General features: G+C 43.3%; 1 protein-coding gene across 6 annotated transcripts in view; it reads left to right on the top strand.

Annotated features, from left to right (window-relative positions):
* Positions 1-13,690, top strand: part of Mapkap1 (MAPK associated protein 1) — a 282,174-nt gene that overhangs the window by 247,982 nt on the left and 20,502 nt on the right. For 5 of the 6 annotated variants that reach the window (XM_045157076.1, XM_004662807.2, XM_004662808.2 and 2 more), the window contains one exon: positions 4,066-4,203. The exons of the other annotated variant lie outside the window; for it this stretch is intronic. In XM_045157076.1, coding sequence (XP_045013011.1) covers positions 4,066-4,203 — 138 coding nt within the window. The remainder of the gene's footprint in view (positions 1-4,065; positions 4,204-13,690) is intronic. 6 annotated transcript variants of the gene reach the window in all.

Below are 13,690 nucleotides of genomic sequence, written 5' to 3' on the forward strand. Positions count from 1 at the left end.
AACCATGATGGAATATTGGTGGGCCTAGTCTTGTACAAATGACTAGTGCTGCTCTGAGTTAATGAGTGTAATTGCCATGTCATGTGTAGAAGACAGCATTCCACAGCACTCCTCCCCATCCTCCCGGTCTACATTCATTCCCTTCCTGTGTTTCTGTTTCCTATCTCTAAAACAGGATGACCAGAGGCTGATTTTACCAAGTGGTGAGGGCACACAATGGCTCTAACCTTGATGACACCTAGCTGGTGCCAATGAGTGCTGGCTCTGTTAAACATGTGTGGGTATAGTAAATGAAGCCTAATAGCATCATAGCTGTTGGTGCTGAGACAAAGACTGTTCCGCAGGACTCCTGGTGCTAGAGCTGCTAGAGCAATGGTGGTGTGCCTGCCCTGGTTGCACCGAATCTCTTTACTTTGGCATTGGCCTTGGGGATGGTGAGCCACAGGGGACATCTAGCAGCAGTCGTCTTACCTTCCCTCTGCTCCACTATCATAGGAAGCTGTGCCCTTCTGGCCCTTACCCATCAACCCTCAGCAGTCCAGAGGCGGCAGTGACAGTGGCTCAGGGTGGCACTACTTGATCTCCCCACTTGACAGTCCTACCACCCAGCTTCCGCAGCTCCCCTCCCCCCACACCCATATTGTACCCACCTCCAGCATCCCTGTCCCTGTCCTGGCCTGTGGCAGACACTGGACTACTACCTGATCTCCTTTTAGCAAGCTAACATATTCCAACCTAAGACTCCCAGAAGTCTCATTTTACCTCCAGAGTGTATTCTAGCAGTGAAGCCTGATGGGCTCCGGCTACAAGTTGCCTTATGTATCCCCAGCCTACCTGCTGCTACTTGTCCAGCAGGAGTGGGCAGAGCCCTGTGCTCAGCTGTAAGAGGCAGAGATGCATACCTCAGTAGAGTGAGATTATTTAATGCACAAAGGATTTTCCCATCGGGAAAGATTCTCTCTACAGGTTCCTTTAAATAGTGACTCCTCGAGGCAGGCGAGAGTTTTACAGATCATTAACTACTTGACTGAAAGCCTGCAGGGCAGAGAAACTTAAAACTGAAGTGTTGGGAGCTCCTGCCAATTACAGATCAATCCAAAATGAAGATAAAGTATCCCTGGAACCAGAAGTCAGTGGTAAAATGTGATTTGATTCAGAAAAAAAAAAAAATCTGATTTACATGCTGCTTTTGTGGAACACACGGATTGTCTAAATGACATTCTGTCTGCCCATCTTGAACCTATTACATTCATCTCCCTCATCTCCATCCCCAAGCCCCAGTCTTGGAGGTCCCCTGTGAACAGCATCAGCCCAGTAACCCCAGGAAAGGGTGTCATTGGGAAAGTGTTCTGTGGCCGAGCAGAGCTTAGGCATCCGATGCAGAGATACGGCCAGTAATGGATGAACTATACAGTAACAATTTGCAGATAAAAATAATAGAAGTTAAAGTGTACTTTACATGATAAAAGAAAGATGAAAGAGGATGAGGGGCCGTTACATCTGAGATGGTTACAAAAGTCTTGCTTTGTGAAGTAGGCTCTGTTGAAAAGATTGATGCAATGGGGAGTGACCTTGGCTTGGAGCAGGAGCTGGTGATGTATGTATGAGCATCCCTCTGCTAAATGGACCCAGATTTGTAGCACTAATATACATGGGAGCCCAGAACCAAACTCAGTATGGCAATAAATCAACAGCCACTTTGGGTGTCATTTCTGGTTTATATTCCACTATTGTTCTATCACTTTAATTCATGTCACTATCATCTTTTCATCTGGAACAGTTTTATATAATTTTCCAGTGGAGTTACCTGACAAATCCTATCAAATTAACAAGGTACATTAACAATATTGACTGACTATGGCTTCAGGAGTTACATGGCCATAGAAGAAAATTTCAAACCGTCTCTGGTGATAATTCTTCCCCTCTTCTGAAAAAAGAATATGGGGCACAGAAGAGATACGCACATTTATTTTACTCTGTTCATTTTTATTTTTATAAATGTCAAAATAAGAACCAAAATAAGGAAGCAGAAATACGTGTACACACAAGAACACACAGGCACACCATTAACTACAACCGTGGCTTAAGTACTTTTTTCTTTCAGGAAACTATAGAAATTTCTAACAGTTAATGGCCAATTGGAAGCAAGAGTGTAACTGGATAGTTGTAAACTATTTTAGGTAAAATATAACAAAATTGGTCCTCCAAAACCTCACCCTCTTGAAATCATCTAGACCTGAGCATTCAGAGTCAGTTGGACACATAGCATCATTCCTCAGGGAAATATGTAGCTCCTGGATGTGTCCAATAACAACCCAAGCATCCGGTTAATAAACCAGTGCCAGTTCATCTTTACCAGAGATCATACATGTCGACGAGGGTTAAGTGGCTGCTGCTTCATTGTCTCTTCTGTACGTAGGCTTCTGCCTTTGTCTAACCTGGGTTCAGAGTAAATGGAGAGAGTGGCACACCTCATCACAAGGATTATATTTATATTTTCTAATTTTAAATTTGCCACCAGACTGGCAGTTGTGTGCACATCAGTGTTTTAGTGGAGGCATATTTGTACTATTTCTTTTCTTTGGGGTTTCTAATATGTCTTGTATTTTGCTCACCAATTCCTGAAGTCTGTTCATCCTGAGTGTGTTTTCTGTTGCTGTATGTGCAATTGATTTTTCTAATTATTTCTTTTATCTTGACTGCCTTTTTATTTTTTATTTTTTCACTTTGACCCTGACCTTTAAACTGCGGCCTAAGTTAATTACTCTTAAGGCCCCGTATGGGCTCACTACAGAGCACAGATGAACAAATTCCTCTTTTCAATGAATGAGGCCATCCAGTCTGGATGGAGGTGTTAAGCAGAGCCTGGGCTTCTCTGAAGTGCAGAGTGTATTTACTCAAGGATGCCTTCCAAACCAGGACTACCTTTCTCCCAGTCACTGTCTCTCTCACAGCCCTGAAAAGAAAACTTGAAGTACCAATATTTAACACAAGGGCTTCCTGATATAAAATAGCCTTTGTAGCATAATGCTCATAGTCAGTACTGAATCTGTCCTTCAAGGTTTTGTGTGAAAGACCTGCCCCTCCTGTGATAACCTGTAAACATTTACTGTCACAGAAGTGATATAATACCCCTGTCTACTCATCCCCCAGCTTTGTATTCATTGTGTAAGCTTCTCATCAGAAACTTCATTGATACATGTAGCCCCTCCCTGTGTTCAGTGTAAAAGCTTCTCCACATCAGAAACTCTTTGTTGACACACCCCCACCCTGTGTTCATTGTGTGGCATCCTCCACATCAGAAACTCTCCATTGTAGCTTAGCTGTTTTGGCATAAGTGATACTAATCTAACACTTAGTATCTTATTTTTTAAAAAAACAAGGGACCCAAACTTCTTTTAAATGTTCTATTGTAGTTTATTGCATTACAATGTAGAATATAGTTACTGGCGGGGGGTATGGCTCAGTGAGTAAAGTGTGTGCCATGCAAACATGAGAACCTGAGTTTGTATCCCCAGCACACATGTAAAAAGCTGGTGGCACATGCCTGCAGTCCTAGCACTGGGGAGGTAGAGACATAAGAATCTCTGCAGCAAGCTGGCCACCTCAGCTAACAAATTGGTGAGCTCTGGATTCAGTGAGAGAACCTGTTTGAAGAAAATACAGTAGAGTGATAAAGGAAGACACTTAACATTGACCTCTAGCCACCATTGTCACATGCACATATGTGCACCCACACGCATAAAACATCAATATACACATACACAAAAAATAATGTTGTTAACAGTTTTATCTAACTTCTGTATTATATCTGAAGCCATGTTTTCTAATACCTTCATGTGTACACACGCCACAGCTCACACACTCAGAAAGCCAGTCTATGACTTTTATGTGCCATTTATAGGCTCTGCCTGTTGGAAGAAGCTCCTAACAGCCCCTGAAATCCTAACAAGAACTTGTGCTTATTTCTTTCTGATGTATAAAGCAGGTCCAGTAATCACACTGAAATCACTGACACCTTCCACTCCTCATAGTGTCTTTGTTGTCCCTGCTTTGGCCCTACAGGTATCTCTGGAGACAAAGTAGAGATAGACCCTGTTACGAATCAGAAAGCCAGCACTAAGTTTTGGATTAAGCAGAAACCCATCTCAATCGATTCTGACCTGCTCTGTGCCTGTGACCTTGCTGAGGAAAAAAGCCCCAGTGAGTAGTCCCTTTATTTATGTCTCCTTTCTCTCTTCTCCTCTTCTCCTCTGTGTGCTGGGTGCCAAGAGAATATATTGCCACCGTGTCCTTTTTTCCTTGGGTCTGTTTAATTCATTACCCGAAATTTCTTTTAATCAAACAGGATTGTATTATGGTGCCCAGAGCCTGACACAGCCCCCATCCTTGTTCCATCTTGATGGCAGCAGAGACCCTCACAGTCCCAACACTGGGGCACATTCCAGTTGGGAGTTTGCACCCCTCATTTCCCTTTGTTTTCCTGTTCACATTTGAGGGACTTGACCAGTCAACCCTGGCCCTATTCTTCTTCCGTGACAAATCCAGGGAAGGTAGGAGACATCCTGTGGTGGCTATAGACTAGTCTGGATACCCACAACACCAGCAGTGCCAGCACCCCAGGTAGGTGGCAGCTGCATGACCACTGGCTCCTACCTAAGCTCCTATCCTACAAAAGAGCTGTTGCTGGGCTGCATTCCTCCACTTCAGCCATTCAGCCACATACAGTTGGGGCATGTTGTATTTTTACACTTAAGTAATTGAGCATAGTGTTTAGACTAGTCGCTCAGTCATCTTCAGAAGCTCAGTCCTATTAAGGGGCATTAAGAACACATAGATGACACTGGAGTCGGGATCCTGGGCTGGACACATGCCACGTGGCCCTCTATATGGGCAGGAGTTTAACTTACTTGTCAAATCAAGCTGTGACAAAGCTCCTTTCAATTTAGCTCCAGCTTGGCAAGAAAGGAAAACTTAGTGGTGTGCTGAGAGAGGAGTGAGGTCATCCCTGCCCCTGCCCCTGCCCCTGCCCCTGCCCCACCATTCTAGGCAGCCTAGTAAGGCTCTAACGCTGCAAATCAGCTGTTAAAAGAGAGGCCCATGAGGGAACTGCTCGGGCTCCAACTTCCAGGGGCCCCAAAGCTGCTGGATTCCCTCTACTGTGTATAAATTTGTTCCTAGCCCCACCCACTATCACTGTTCTAGCATCTTTTATCTCAGGAGCTGAGGCTGCTTTGAAGAGTGACATTTTATAATGTCTCCATGTGTCTGAGTAGTAAAGTAAAACCTGTGTGTTGCTTAAAGGGACAAGCTGGAGTGAATGATTAGTAAAAGAACCAAATAGAGAATTTGGGTTTCCCTCTTACTCCCTGCTTACTGCCTAGAAAGGCTGGGGTTCAGGCCCTGAAAGTGTGAATGTGACTCCATAAGCAATGAGGAAGGGAAGATTCACAGTCACCTGCCTCCCATCACTCCATTGGTCAGTCGATCAAGGGTGATTATTACACATACATGTATATAGGACCACATTCTCAGCCACAAGGACACAGAGCAGACATAGCCGTCCTTTCCATCCTGACAATGTCTCGAGGGTATTCTTTCTCCAGATGTACCAATGGCTTATTGTGAAAATATGCACATGGGTCTTTCAGGGGCTTCCTTGTCTCTCCCATTGGCTCAAGAGATCAAGAAATTAGACTTTCCTAAACAAAATAATTCATTGCCCTGTGCACATGCCTGACAGCCTGTGCTTTCACTGGTAATAATGTTTTTCAAATAATGTTCTTAAGAGTTCAAGTGTTGCCAAGGGCCTATGGCTTGCACACAATTGTTTGTGTACGTGTGTGTCAGAACTGGCCATAAGACCCCACTCTCTTTCAATGTAAGGAACCCTACTTTTTTCTATTTTGGAACTCAACATGTAAGAAGTTCACAGGTAAAGGAATTTTTTTGTAGTTCTTTAAAGAAAAAAAAAAAGATTTAAGTTACAGGCTTACAGAATAAAATTTAGGCTCCTCAGCGCAGCCTTTGAAGACATTGAAAACTACTGACTGCTCAGGCCTCGAAGCCCAGAATCTCCCATGTAGAATTTGGGCTGCAGTCACCATGCAGTATGTGCACACAGTGCAGCTTGTGCTCCTGCTGCTCTGCCCCCTGGATATCTGGAATACACCATCTACCCTGATACTCCCTCTGACTTACAGACACTTCACAGCCCCTCATTAAGCCACACATCTTTCAAGAAGCAAGGCCAGTGCTAGGCCATCTGTTGCCCCATGAGTTTGTTCAGACCTCTACATAAGCACACTGTTTCAGGGTGTGTATTTCCCTAGTAAGCTTGTTGATCCAGCTTCCCCATACTTTCTTTCTCCTCATCCCCAACACAGTGCCTGCACTTGTCCACAATGAGTGTTTGAGGCTGACTTAATAAGGCCAGAATTTAAAAGTCAGAACTCCACATAATTTATGTTGTAAAGTGCCCAAACAAGGTTGTATTCATTGAGTCAGATTGATACTGTGTGTTTTTATTATTTCCAGTATCTTCACCAGATTAATTCAGTGACTTAATCTATAAAGTTCATCCTCACATCATCATCAGACCACAGAATTAATCTATGGGGCTGCTGCTTTTTCTTTTTCTCTCTTTTTTTTCCCTAAAGGATTAATGGTAACCCTTTTTATCTTTTGTGTCTGTTGAACCTTTGAAAAAAGTTATTTTAACAGCACTAAAGAAATGAAAGTCACTATATTTCATAAGTTTAGCCTGTGATTTTTATCAGCATAGTGATGTATGTTTGTAGCTGAGTTTACATCAAAAATTATTCTTGGGGCCTTCTTGAATGAATTATGGCAAAGAGAGAGCGTCTAGAAGTAGATAAGGTTTTTGATTTCTGCAATATATTTCCTTTTTCATGTTTTTATCTCTCATAACACAAGTGTCTTCCCGAAGACTGGTACGTGTGACCCAGTGGAATAATTTAAGTGTGAAAACAAAGCAGACGTGTTATTAAACAGCCTTCTTTACAAAAAGGCATTAAGTGTTGAGAGTATAATGAAGTTGTCCCCAGTCTTACTTGAGACATGTTTGTCAGAATTTTGAACAGAAAAGAAATGGTTTTTAAATCCTTCAAACATAGCCAGTTTTAGTGTTTATGGAGAAAGCCACTGTCAAACCATTAATTTGGTCGTCATAAGAAACAACTCGGGTTTAATTGATGCCATATCCCAAAAGTGTGTGAATAGCTGACTTGGCAAAGGGACTGAGCATTAGCAGGCCTGCAGTGAAACACATAATTACGTAGATTGTGGAGCCAGAGCAGCCAGGCTTCCCCAGCAGCAGCTCTGTGGCTCTCCCTGTACCCTCACTTCTCCCTCGTAGGCCAGTTCTCAGAGGGAAGATTTATTACTCTGTCCCTGTGAGTGTTTAAGGACCTGGAACTTAATGACTAAATAGATACATGCCTGAAAAAAAATTGCACATATAAGTACAGACTCTCAGAGAGTTAAGAAAATCTGTGTATCCTGAGCCCTGAGAAATTAAGAATAATTTCTTGAGGGAAGCGTACTGCCATTATTATTCAAATCGGTGATTTTTCAGTCTGACTTGTCACTCCTCAGGGTTTCTTCTGCTATTTTGAAAACTGCCACAAACCTCTTAAAAATGAATTAATTTTAATTCCTTTGAGCTGGTCCAGGCCATGTGTAGCACACAGGAGAGGAGAATGTTTCCATGTCAGAAACTGCCATGGTTGCATTGTCTCAGAAAAATCACTCTGCACCCTTACACAGATGTAGACACAGGCTTTGGGTGGTAGACTCTTTTAAAAGTATACACCTCTAAGTCTAATGCTGAAACAAACGCCTTTCTGTGAAACTAGTATCACACAGGACCCTCAGACTGTGTCTAGGTACGGACTCCACCACACCAGGTCTGGTATCATAAGAAGGAGGTTGTGCAGGTTCACCATCTTTAAAGGAAGCAGCCTATCATTAGGAAATTGGATTTAAGGTTTAATAAAGTAGCTGTCGTCTTTATAGCTGAAAAGAGCTCTGTATCTCAATTAAGTATAGATAATATAAAACCTTAAGGAAGCAACAACATAGCAATAACCTGATTACACCCTCTTGCAATTGTATAATTTAAAGGAAATCTGATTCCGTCAATACTAGTTATGTTGGTGAGAGATTATTTTTTATTTATCATATTTGGTTCTGGTTTTGGTCCAAAATTGTTTGAGCCCCAGATAGAAACTCATTGGAGTTATGAGCTGACCACAGCTGCAGGATATGGTTTGATCTTAGTGAATAGAAAGAACCTCATGGATATTAGAGATGAGATTCAGTTAAGACCATGAGCTATATGAGCTGACCTACCATTTAAATGAATCTTTCTTTTCATAAGTACTTGACAAGATCTATAAAGTAGTGTATTTAATTTACTAATTAAATTAAAGCTACTGAGTAATGATTTGTCCACATTGATTTAGCTTCAATAGAAAAGATCTGCATTGTTGTGGTCTTCAGCAACCTCCATGGTCAAGCCCGTTAGACACAAAGGCCCCTTGTGTCTGTGGGTCAGAGTACATAGGTAAGCCAGGCTGTGATTGAACTGCCCACGCTGGACCCTGCATTGCAGCTCTCCTCTGCCTCCTGTTCCATTGTTGCACTGGGCTTAAGAGAATGTTAACGCGGTAATAGGCACAGGGCCTTCCCCATTATACGTCTTGCTATCGAGCGGTTCTGCATGACTAGTTAAAGAAGATGGCAAGAAGATTAATGAAAGCCAGGCTAATACAGAAGGGGTACTTTTGCAAGACTTCTACCGAAGAGATATTAGAGCTGAACCAGAGCTTGGCTTTTTCTTTATCCTGTGACCTTTGAACCTGCCTTACTGTTGAGTGCTGCCAGGGAAGTCGACATTTTGATTGATGCTGGTACAGGAGTCAGTCTTTCCCGTTGAATTCCACATCTGCACGAAAATAGCTTTTCCAGCAGAATTCATACTAGCTAGAAGTGATAGCCAAATTGATGACTGAAATGCTTTTACGTAGTTTTCATTTAAACCTAAAGGTATTTGATGGTTTAATTTAGTATCCAGTTTTCATAGATGATATGTATTCACTTATATGGTCTTAATGGGTTCATCAAGTCATAGTGAAAGACCAATATCAAGAATGTTCAAAGGTTTGCAAACAGAGCTCCAAGCAAGCTTTATGGGAAAGCAAAACCAGTCATCAAATGAACTCTTCACCACCCTTTAAAAAAAAAAAAATCTGTCTGAGAGCCCAGGGTAACCGACTTTGAGATCTGTGTAAGTAAAACAAAGCATCCATCTGGACTTAGAAAGCTCTGGAAGAAAAGCTCTGAAACCTCACGCCTGAGCTCCACCAGAACCCCAGTTCAGAGAGACTCTTGATTTAGCCAGTGCTGGGCTCCCAGGCTTATCCTGGGACATGGGCATTCCATCTGAAAAGGATTGTCATGGCTGCTTGAAAGACATCCCTGTGCAGATGCAAACCTGTTCACATGTTCTCACTAACTGTTAACCTGTGTGTGAGGTTGCATACCTCGTGTGTGTGTGTGTGTGTGTGTGTGTGTGTGTGTGTGTGTGTGTCTTTCTGAATGGCTGCATCCCCAGCCCTGTACAACAAAGAGCAGGGAGAATGTCAGAGGGATAAGGCTCATTACTGAAATCAACTTGGCAACCCCAGCCATACAGCAAATCCTCTGACCAGCTAGTTTCTTTTTCAATACTTGACAGAGGCAGCTCCATCAGAGACCATTTACATCAGTTCTTCTCTGACATAGCACCTCAGTTTAGTTTCTGAAGAAGCAGATACCTGGAAAAATCCTATTCTTTAGATACTCTTGAGAATGTGCACAAGAGGAGTGAAGGCCAGGTGGGTGGGTCTGTGGCCATCTTGGCACACTACAGGCCCTGGAAGCTAAGGTGCCTATGCTTATACCCCAGTGGACTGCAGTGCAGCCTTGGGCTCATTCAAGTCCCAGGAGGTGTGAGCTCTCCATACATTAGGGAGGTGAGCTGTGTTTTGCTTTTATTCTCTTGACAGGGACTTATTTCATAACTTCCAGATCAAATACGGTAAGTACTGTCTGATCACAGAGCACAACAGGCTTGACCATATTAAATGCCCTAGTTATTGAATTGCCTTTTTCTAAGAGCACTCTGGAGCACAATCAGAAGCAGGAGCCTCGTCCTTTTAACAGATATGTTTCCTGGCCCTATTAAAAGGGGTCTTCATCTAGGCTGTCAAAGGGAGTCTGCTGGGGTTTTTTAGTTTAATTACACTATCCAATTAAAACTCCTTGCTGCATTTGGATGCGCCTCTCCTTGGGCCTGAGTGGATATGACATTTACAAGGCTCGCCTTTCAAGCAGACAATAGTGTGATTGATGAGGTGCCCGTTCATGAAGGAGGTGCGCGCCTGCGGAAGTGCTGCTTAGTGCGCTTTGATTTATTTATCATCTCCTTCCCAAACAAGGGAGCTGCCCAGGAGATGGGTTTAGGCAACCAGGGGACCACCTCAATTTCTGCAAGAGTGTGGGAGGGAAAGACCTGATGTGGCACAGGATAACGGTGGAGAAAAATTGTAAGCATGGTGGTATGTGTGCCATCAAGTGCCAGCTCCATTCTTAGACTCCCTGACCCACTTTAGTTTCCTGTAATCTCAAGCTACAGCTGCTGTTAAATAGGCCATTACCATGTCTTAGGAACAGTTCACAGGGGCCCGAGAGCACTGAACAGGCCACTGTGCACTCAGCCACCCTGCATGTGTCCCATTTGTTGCCCTCCTCACCGTGAACTGTCATTGACTTTCACTAGGCATACGTAGTGATGCTCCCAGCTGTGCCCTCCGGAAACGCAGCCGCTCCTGTTCAGTGTTATGTCACTGCTCATGACTCTTTGCAGTCATCAAGACTAAAGGGACATGGAGGCACAGTGACGAACTTTTCAAGGCCATAGGGGCAAGAGCTTTTAAACTGCTACTGCTATTTAATCTTGGTACATGATTAATGGAGCCAGCATGCTGGACTCTGGAGTTCCTGGTCTGTGAAGGGTCAACCTGGTGTATTAAGGAGACAGGAAGCTCTCTGTGGAGGCCAGATAGTTGGTGAGCAGGATGCACACCTCCAACTCATCACTTACTGAGTTACTCATGGGGCTTTGGGAAACAGTGTATAGAATGTCTATCTATAAGTAAAACTGACTGCTGCTGAGATAGTTACTTTCTTGTTGCTACAACAAATAAAAGCAGCATAAGGAAGGAAGGATTTGTGAGCATTCACATTTGAAACCACAGTCCATTGTGGCAGGGAAGACATGATGGCTGGTCACATTGCATCCACAGTGAGAAAGCAGAGAACAATGAATGCTCCTGCTCCTCTCAGGCTCTTCTTTCAACCTTCGGTAATCCTGGCCTGTGGAATAGTGCTGCCCACAGTCAAGGTAGTCCTTCCCATTTCAATTAACCTAATCTAGAACGTCTATCACAGACATGCCCAGAGATTTATCTCATAGTGATTCTAAATCATGTCAGGTTTCAGCCAGAGATTAACTGTCACACTCAGTTCTTCATTTTCCACTAGATTAATAAACTTCAATTTCTGAGGGCTGGAGATATGGCATAGTGGTTAAGGCACTTGCCAGCAAAACCAAAGGACCCAGGTTTGATTCCCCAATACCCACACAAAGCCAAATGCACAAGGTGGCACCTGTGTCTCGAGTTTGTTTGCAGTGGCTAGAGGCCCTGGTGCACCCATTCTCTCTGTCTGCCTCCTCCTCCCCCCTTTCTCTTAAGTAAATAAATAAAGTTGGTTTTTTTTTTTAATGTCTAGGGAGATGGCTCAGCAGTTAGGAGTGCTTGCCACTTAAGCATTAGGGCCTCTAGGGCCATAGACTTATCAAGTTCAACATCCCAGAACCCAAGAAAAAAGCTGGGTGTGGTCATGCACATCTATAACCCCATAATAACAAAATAATTATCTGGGTATAGTGAAAAAATGCATACATTCATATTTTCCTAGATTTTTCTGTAGATTTTATTTTTATTTATTTATTAGAGACAGAGGGGAGGGATGGAGAGAGAGAGAAAATGGGCACACCAGGGCCTCTAGCCACTGCAAACGAACTCGAGACACAGGTGCCACCTTGTGCATTTGGCTTTATGTGGGTATTGGGGAATCAAACCTGGGTCCTTTGGTTTTGCTGGCAGGTGCCTTAACCACTATGCCATCTCTCCAGCCCTCAGAAATTGCATGTGCCACCATGTGCTTGGAGCATGGAGAATTGAACCTGGGTCCTTAGGCTTTGCAGCTATGCGTGCCTTAACCACTAAGCAATCTCTTCAGCCCTTTTCTTAGATTTTGATTACCATTTGTCCTCATTCTTTTCTTGATTTTTTTTTTTCATATAAGAAGACCCTAATTAAGAAAAGTATAGAGACAGAAACTGTTCCCTGCTGAAAAACTGTGAAAGATGTCTTAGCTGGATAAATGATGGAGAAAATTCACTTCCCCTTGCCTCCTGGCAAGCTTCAAATTTTTATTTTATTTATTTTAGGTTTTGGATTTGGTTGGTTGGTTGGGGTTTTGTGGGCGATGTGATTGTTGTCTTGTTTTTGTTTTTTGAGGCAGGGTCTCATTCCTATAGCCCAGGCTGACCTGGATCTCACTCGGTGTAGCCAAGCTGGCCTTGAACGAACTGTGATCCTGCTACCTCAGGCTCCAAGTGTTGTGATTATAGGCATGAACCACTGCACCCTGCTTGGTTTCTTGGTTTTTTGAGACCACCAGGTCTCAATCTGAGGCCCTGGCCTAGAATTCATGGCAGTCTTCCTCCCGAGCTTCCCAAGTGCTAATTACAGGCTTGAGCCACTATGCACAACTTCTAAATTGTTTTCATAAATAAATAGGGTACTTAGATTTCAAGTTGTTCTTCATAGACATGGAAAGCATGAATGTGTCCAGAACAGAATGTCATCAGAAGTTAAATATTTAAAGCTGGACATGACATGGTGACACATACCTGTAATCCTAGTGCTTGAGAGGATTTTTAGTTTGGGAACAGCCTGGGCTATATAATGAGACCATGTCTCAAAAAAACAGCAAGGGATCCGGGTGTGGTGGCACGTGCCTTTAATCCCAGCATTCAGGAGGCAGAGGTAGGAGGATTGCCGTGAGTTCGAGGCCACCCTGAGACTCCATAGTGAATTCCAGGTCAGCCTGGGCTAGAGTGAGACCCTACCTCGAAAAACCAAAAAAAAAAAACAACGAGGAGGACATGAACAGAAAATGTAGCCCATAACTAGGAGAGAAATCAATTAATAGAGCCAGAAGAGGGGACAGAAAGAACGTAAGATCTGGAGAAGTGCTGTGAAACACTGTCTTCTGGACATGATGTGGCTGTTAAAACTCATGAGCTCATAGCAACTGTGACTTTCTGCACAAGATTGGGCCTGTTAACATTCCATCATTGATTAGGGAGGAGCTCATGGCGCCCCCTCCTCCCAGAGCAGTTTATTGGAAATTAATGGTTGCTATGGGAGAGGGCTTACTTTCTTGAGTGGTATAGCCTCTGGTAAATTGTTCATAGTCCAGTAAATGACTCCCTACTCATTCTCATGAAAACAACCCTAATTTAACTTGGAGAGACACACACAGAAAAGACATG

The sequence above is a fragment of the Jaculus jaculus genome, chromosome 1 (genome assembly GCF_020740685.1).
Source record: "Jaculus jaculus isolate mJacJac1 chromosome 1, mJacJac1.mat.Y.cur, whole genome shotgun sequence".
NCBI classification, from domain to species: domain Eukaryota; kingdom Metazoa; phylum Chordata; class Mammalia; order Rodentia; family Dipodidae; genus Jaculus; species Jaculus jaculus.